The sequence below is a fragment of the Plutella xylostella genome, chromosome 15 (genome assembly GCF_932276165.1).
Source record: "Plutella xylostella chromosome 15, ilPluXylo3.1, whole genome shotgun sequence".
Taxonomy (NCBI): domain Eukaryota; kingdom Metazoa; phylum Arthropoda; class Insecta; order Lepidoptera; family Plutellidae; genus Plutella; species Plutella xylostella.
The window spans coordinates 5,496,145-5,504,176 of record NC_063995.1 but is presented as its reverse complement, the minus strand read 5'-3'; the positions used below and the strand labels follow the sequence as shown (position 1 = coordinate 5,504,176).

Here is an 8,032-nt window from a genome sequence, read left to right as displayed (position 1 = left end):
GTGATACGTGAAATGATTGTATGTATCGATAAAATGTTCATCTATATTCCACCCATGAGTTTTGGGATCAAACTGTTTGCCCTCGGGTGGCAATGGTGGATCACGCATCCTCTTTTGCTGACGTTACTTAAGTTGAGACGGTCGGCGAGACAGTGCATGCCTTTCTCAAAGACCGTAAGTCATTTATTTGATTTTTAAGCAGGGCTGTGGACACTAAAACATGTCCTAAAACATTATTAGTTTATATAGTACCTATACATATTTATTGTAAACGTAAATGTAAACTCCTGTAGGTCGCAGAATATTTTTCTAAACCGACATGGGTCAAAAAGCTTTCATTGGAATAATATCAAACTGTCCTGTAAAATTGGGAACGACTGCGTTCGTGGCATCGTTTCAAAAAGTCCACGCCGTGTTTCCATTTTAATTGGATGCTGTACAAAGGGTGCAATTTTCCCAATAGCTACAGGGTGCCGGCTCCAGCTATTCGCCTGTTCGCTATGAATGCAGATTACACTCGGTATTACACCTCGTTACTACTCTTTGACTCGATTCTTAGTCGAATCCGCTTTAATAATTAGTAGTCTCCTTTTCTTTAATGTTATTTAATTGATATGGGGCTAGTATTTTATGAATTTTATTATAAAAACGTGTATGGTGCTAAGGTTATATACTTACATAAGTAAATCGGAGTAAATATTGCACCCACTAAAGGACATGAAGGCGTCATAAAAATAAACTTTTCAAAATGGGGTATCCTCCAAAATATAAAATGTTGTGAAAGACTACGCAATCACAGCGACGTGTCGGCGCATCGTAATGTCGTATCGTGTGGTCGTGGCCTGGATATGTAATACCTTCCTAGGTGGGTGTATGTATCTAAACTTATACTATTATATACTAATACTAATATAACCTTAAAACGTAAATATTTTTAAGTATGGATGGATGCATGGTAGTTACTCGTTCACCGAAAAACGGCTAAACCAATTCTTATAAAATTAGTCATGAAGTAAACTTATACTACTCTGTATTTACACATAGCTAACTTTTATTTCCGGAAGGAAAACTTTTTAAGGCGAAGTTATGCTCGCGGATAAAGTTTTATTAAATACCTACCTATAGCATTATCAACCGATTCAGTGGTAAAAACTGCAAGTGTTTTCATTTCACCAATAACATTGTTTACGTAACCTGGTAGGTACCTACAAAGTAGCGATGGCCATCATGAATTAGAATATTAGAGTTCCATACAGCCGTGGCTACAGGTTGGTACAATAAGTATTTATTATTAGATATAATGGGATGCCCTATGTTTCTACTTCAGATACACGACAATTAGATAGAGCCACTTCTCGCACCTTTATAAGTAAGTAGGTAAACCAAAAACATTCAAAGGTTATTCATATACCTACCTATGTTTGTTAACAAAAGCGCGCATATCAGCAGGCTCTCTCTAACATTATAATTTTTCGTCTGTTTTGATTGTATGATAAAGTACCTTGAACTAACAAATAAGATACCATATTTTATCCGAAGTAAAGGTCCTTCTTCCCTTCAAAGATATAAAGTGGTCCCATTATTCATAGTTAGTCAACAGAAGTAACTACCTAAATATATATAAAAAACAACGTCAAGAGAAAGTTGAAGGCATATTTTGTCATTCGTAGAAATGTGGTTTACTAAATTTAAGCCAAAAAAAATCGTACTAAGTATTTAAGTATATAGTCATCATGGTGTTTGTAAATAATAATTACTAAATCACTCGCGATTGTTTACTGAGATCCCTAGATATCTTTCCCATTTTAGTAGGTAAAGTAGCGTTGAGATAAGGAGAACTCGTAGCGAGTTTGAATTAAAATGTGAAGTTCGCGCAAGTTCCCGCAAAGGTCCCACACGTATGGCGTCGTCGGCTCTTTTGACAACTTGACTCAATATCTTCCGGAGGGTCGAGCCGAACTAACTTCTTGTAGAATATTTTCCCGTATAATTTAGTGGGGACGCGGGATTCATTCAGCAATTTGTATTCTTCGGGGAACCTTTAATAAATACTTACTTGGAAAATGCGGCAGAAGGAAAGCAAAAGTTGCAAAAAAAATACTGTGTCGGTTCGTTCAATTTGCTCGCTTTTAACAGTTCAATGTGGTTCTGTATTTCTGCGGAAACAGAAATCACAGATCGGACAATTGTTTTCGAGCTATTCCTCGCAAAACGCAATAAATTTTCGTTTTATTCGCGCCGCTCTAATTCCGCTCCCATTCAGCAGATTTATTGGCCGGCCGGGAACATACTGCCCCGGGCGCCGCGCGAGTTGTGAACTGTCTCGTTAGAGCCGAGTTACGTCTGTACCGCCCAACTAATTAATATAATTGTGCTTCGATCCAACCGTTTAATAGAAGTCTTCTCTCAGGTATTACATAGGACCTTATGGTCTTAAAAAAAATCCGTAAGTAATAGGTATCTCTACAGATCTAACAAATTATCTGCATCACCTTCAATTAGTAAAAGTGACTACCAGATGACATGGGCCCAGACGTTTACACTACTTATAAGAAAAATAAAAGAAAATTCTCTGTAGATTTATAATTTTTATCTTCAAACGCAGCTTAAAACCTTGTTACCCTCTCGAGTAGGGTGGCAACATATTAGTGCGCAGGAAGTACAGTCCCCTGGCGCGGTCGCTGGTGCGGTCGCCCATGCGCTGGCGGTCACCGCCGCGGCACCTCTCCGTCAGGAAGTCAGCCAGGGAGCTGCACTGCACCGCCGTGAACCCTCCGTGCAGGATCGATTCCGCGAAGTAGTAGGACGAACGGAAGTGGGAACAAGATGTTCCTGGAAAATAAATTCAGTAAGTTATCGAAAAAAAAACTGGTGATAATTAATACGCGTTCTCAGCTTTATCATCATCAGGTCATCAGTCCGTAGTCGTACAGTGCTGGATACAATGCTTTCCCAAGTAGAGCCACAACCACAACTCTCTGACCTCAACCAGCCTCATACAGATCCCTTGTCTAAGGACATCGGTCTATCGGACCGGAGAGCGTTTCACGCTACGCTTGCATTATAAAACCTAATATAAAGTCTTTGGACTAGCTGGCTGAAGAAGTTCCATGTTACACTTGCCTGTTACAATGAAAACAAAACACAATCAGTGTTCGGGTTACCACCGAACATTAGTACTTAACAATGCAGTCAGTTTGACACAATGCAGTCAGTTGGACCCGCGAACGACGTTGTTTATTGCTAATAATATGTCGGGTTACCAATAAGGTCGTAGCCCCCGCACCCCGGCTGCACAGGCCCGCCCCCGTTCACGTAGAAGTCGGCGTGCCCCCGCGGCCGCACCAGCCCGAAGGCGCCTCCGTCCGTGTGGACCGCCAGCACGAACGAGGCGTCGGAGGGGTTGAGGCCGGGGAGGAGGGGAGGCACCTCGAATAGTGGACCGGCTGGGTCGAGAGCTGTAAGGTAAATGAACAAACTGATATAGGCAGGACATTATAATAATCGGTAATATAGATAGTTACAGTCAGTAAGGAAAGAGCTGCCAATTCAGTGGTAAATAGAAATCAACCCAATTCAGCAGACAGCGTGTTTGTAACATCATAAGTAGTCACACACAGACAGCAGCCAGATAGCCCAAAGATATCCTTGTAAAAAACCTTGACACAGAAATTGACGGGACCGTGAAACTTGGAAGAACACTGAGGAAGAATAATGATAGTGAGGTATGTTTGATTCATCCATTTGTTGAAGGAGAAGATAACCTAGCCTAATACACAAAATTGAAATCGGTTTAGCCGTTTGGGAGCTACGCTACCACAGACAGATACACACACAGATAGCTAGACACGTTTTATCTTATAACACTCCTCCTTTTCCATCAATAGTGCAGAAACACAAACCAGTGATGCGTGAAACAGTGTGGTTCCTCTGCTTCAGGTAGCGGCCGGCGCGCCCGCTCACGTGCGCGCCGAGGCTGTGCCCCACCAGGCGGAGGCTGGCACCAGGCATTGACGGGTGCCGGGAGATGAGGCTCAGGAGCAGCTCGCCTATCTGGAGATGGATATAGCATGTCGTAAATGATCGCTTAAATTTAATTATTGATAGTTTACGGATAGTGGCTGGATGAGGAAGGCTAAGAGTGTTGTGGCGCTGCTTGGGAGAGGCCTGTGTCGAGCAGTGGACGACTATGGGCTGATGATGATGACGGATTGAAATAGATTGATGGTAGACATTAGTTCGTGCGTCGCCGGTAATGACGCCATCGCCATGGTGTCGTAGTGAGCCAGGGTTCTTAGTTTAAAGATCCATTCCGCCTCTTGCCACTAGCCGAAAATTTGGCAGGGTGTTGAGCAGTGGTGAGGTGGTGAGGTAAGTTGAAATTCACTTGACGTTTAGTATGCGTAAAATTTGTTATATGAATAAATTTATAGACCTCGGGGATTTTTAGCAGTAATCTTATTATGTTGATACTTACCCGCTCCCCAACATACTTGGTGCTCGCCGCGGACTTGGGGTACAGGTCCACCGAGTACCTAGTCCAGTCCACCATGATGACGTTCACGTCCCCAGTCCTCAGGTAGTTGTCCTTGATCCTGTACAGAGCGTGGTCGCGCACGGTCCACCCGTGGACCACCACGTATGTCGGTGCGTCGGGGTTGAAGTGCTTCGGGTCCTTATTAGGTGTTATGACTTCGAATAGTTGAGGGTTTTTCCTGAAATCAATCGATGTAATAGGGATAGGTGATAAGGATTTATTCGGTTTTTAATACAGTATAAGAAGAGCTCACAATTTCACCTTATAGCGCGTTCAGAGCGGCGAATACATCCGCGGCGGATGAAAAACCTCATCCGCATGTGGACGGTCCGCGTCGCTCTGAACCGGGCCTAACTATATCTAAATCATTGGAGGAAATCATCCTTTACTTCATACTGTAACATATTATTTCATACCTAGTGTAGAGCTCAAACACGACCCCCCCGTCCCGCGCCATGGCGACCCAGCTGGCGAGCTGCTCGGCCCCCACGCTGTCCACACTAGCCAGCACCAGGCGCCCGTCGGCCAGCGATGCATTCTGCAGTGGACTCACTTCCTGCGCGTCTGTAAACAAATGTAGCACCTTCAGTATATAGCGACCTAACTCAAAAAATGAACTTTGTGGAAATCGCGAAAACATACATGCTGAAACTCCAATGCAAATCACAATCATAAATTTTTGTAAACTTTTACACATTTTCTTTCAGTTAATGAGGTCGATTTTTAAAGATAAATTATGAAGGGCATGCTTCCCTTGGACAGGAAAGTATCAACTGATCGTTACTTCTGTCAAGACAATATGTTACAGGAAAAATTATTCAGGAAATGCTAATTCATAAGAATAATTGTAGGTAAACTGACTTGTATGTACATCATGTATCAATTATCACTAGTTAATGTGAAAGTCATGGCAGATTTGACCTGTTGGTATTGAAAACGGTCAGCTATACAGTAGGTATTATATCATTGAACTATAGTTCGCTGGTATACAATAATTATGAATATGATTGAGTAATGAGTAAAAAACTTCGAATACAGTTATTTTTTTAAATTAAGGATTTATATTTTCCAACCTATAGCTCAGAGAGTAGTTACTTTATACATGACTTGTATATACCTTTGTTTTCAACTACTACTGTAGTACGCTTGTATAGGCAACTGTAATTGAAATACAAATTCATGGCACGATTTTCTGTTCATTAGAATTCCTGTAAAACATAAAGTACCTACCTACTAGTAAAATTATAAAAACCCTCGCAAGTAATTTTTAAGTTTCTCATAGTTTGTCCTCTTTAAAAATTTTACATTTTCAGACCACTGACTCACCAACGTTTTTTTCAGCCAACTAAACTGAAAATCACAAACAAGAAGCGACTTCTTATTCAAGTTTACTAACACAACAGTTGTGGGAGTCGATAAAGTTTTTTAATTTCGCATGGCAATTCTTTTCTTCTGCGTCAAAGTTTTTCGACACCGAAGTTTGCGGAACAAAGCTAAATTGAAGCCAATAAATCATTGGACACAGCCGCATTTAAAACGAGTGCAACTTTGATATTTAAATAGTCGGTAATACTGGCTGGCAATAAATCGGGTTTACAAACTGCCGCAGTGGGATATTCTATTAAGAAAAATAAACGTATTGTATCCCATTTGGCGCAGCATATTCTGTGTCAGGTCATGTGCGGAGAGGGAATTTTTATTTCGCATTTTATGCGAGTAGCTTCTTGTGTAATGTTAAGTTTTACCGGCTAGATGAAATTGCGAGGTTTTATGTGACCTTTTTCGGCTAGTTTAATCTGTAGCTAGTCAGTATCGGGGAACGGGCACACATAACAGTTTGTTTCGTAGGCGGTCGAGAAAGATGCTTCACCCACACACTTCCGCATTTAATATAATAATAATATTATTAGTATATCAGTTTTTTAAACAAAATTCTAAAAAGTTGAAAAAAACGTTTTTCAAAGACTGATATTTTTTTTTAAAGAATTACGTTGTGTCAATATCTTTCGTTTCGGATGACATCATGTATAGTTAATATCTAGCTGTTCAAGTGTTACAAAATGATACCTAGAGTCTAAAGGTTGTTACTTATTTATATTTATGTTAATTGTTCCCAGACAACCGTGCGTACAAGTCTGGTAGCTCCTCAGCGCAAGCTGCTTGAGTGGAAATGGGAATGAGACGTCATTCGATTAGCCCCGTGAGTACACTCGCAGTACTCGCCCGCTCGTGGTACAGCTCCCGGGGGAAATGCACAACAACATCGAGCACTCGTGGTAGGGGCACGGCAGTTTTACACACCGTTGCGCTAACGTTGCAGCAACGTTGCAGCGTGTTGTGTGCGAACATGGCCCGGGGTGGAATTAAACGGTCGTTGCTTTTAATAAGGCACTTGTGTTTTTAATATAGTTCAGATGATGGGAGATGAGGAGTGTACGTCTACGTTATTTTATCTTTTTTGTTTACGTTAAATACTTAAGTACTTACTTATTTTATAAACAAGAATGTACTTATCAGTGTTTAATAGGCAACATCTTTTCCTCGCGTGTACAACTGTACATTATTAAATTAGGTCTGAGACATATAGCCGTCCGGACTATTTGGAAGAAAATTAAAATTTTCTATTGTCCCAGAATACCAACTATGACGAGCACTAAGTAACTAAACTTGCAATAGAATCTCATAATAACTTTACATAATGCAACAGCGAGATTACCGCCTGATAGGATCACAGAGTTTAGCACCTAAACCTATTCTCACGAGCTCTTCAAGTCTTCAGCCTGGCTGACTTCACCTTCGGGCGTAAAACTTATATTCCGCTTGCAACTTGCAAGTCTTATTACGTTTTCTCATAGCCTGTCTAGACTTGCTTGAAGAAACAGCCTGCTCTTGACGCACTTTAAAGTTTCACTGTTTTAAACAGTTTCTCGACGAGAGAACCCTTCACAAGACAGGGCTGGATTTGGTGGGAAAAAACTCGTAAGTAAGTAACAAATAGTAATCAAGCATGCTTGCACGGTGCAAGCTCCTGATAATACCTATTATTAAGTACTTATTATGTGGCTTAAGTACATAAATTATATATAGTATATGCTTTCTGTACCACACGGTTACTATAATAGGACTAAAAATAACAAAAAAATATTCATAAGGCGGTTGCCATAGTGGGCTTCAAATGCTACCTATGTTTGTAGAGCTTAGAAGCAGGTTATAACTTTTATAAGGTCATTTCGACAAACATTTATACAACACGAATTTATACAACAACAAAAAATTAGACAAATTGTATTGTGTAGTTTTTTGTTGTTGTATTATGTAATTGATTTTATATTAGGCTCACGAAGAGTTTATTTAGTACCTACCATGTTGCTATCAGTGAAAACGTTTAATGACTAACTATTGTTTACTCTCTGCTTTGTTATACAGTCGCTAGTATTCCAAACAGAAATAAATAAGTAAATAAAAATAAATAAACGTAAGTACAAAAAAGACACT

At 40.4% G+C, this 8,032-nt stretch overlaps 1 protein-coding gene across 1 annotated transcript; it reads right to left on the bottom strand.

Moving 5' to 3' along the window:
- Window positions 1–2,568: 2,568 nt before the first annotated feature.
- On the bottom strand, window positions 2,569–5,336 carry LOC119691168 (pancreatic triacylglycerol lipase). Its single transcript, XM_048625689.1, has 6 exons — window positions 5,180–5,336; window positions 4,954–5,101; window positions 4,478–4,715; window positions 3,903–4,053; window positions 3,264–3,458; window positions 2,569–2,832 (listed from the first exon to the last, which is right to left on the bottom strand). Exons 1-6 carry the CDS (start codon window positions 5,232–5,234, stop codon window positions 2,618–2,620), a joined length of 1,002 nt encoding a protein of 333 aa, XP_048481646.1. The 5' UTR covers window positions 5,235–5,336; the 3' UTR covers window positions 2,569–2,617.
- Between the last annotated feature and the right edge of the window lie 2,696 nt (window positions 5,337–8,032).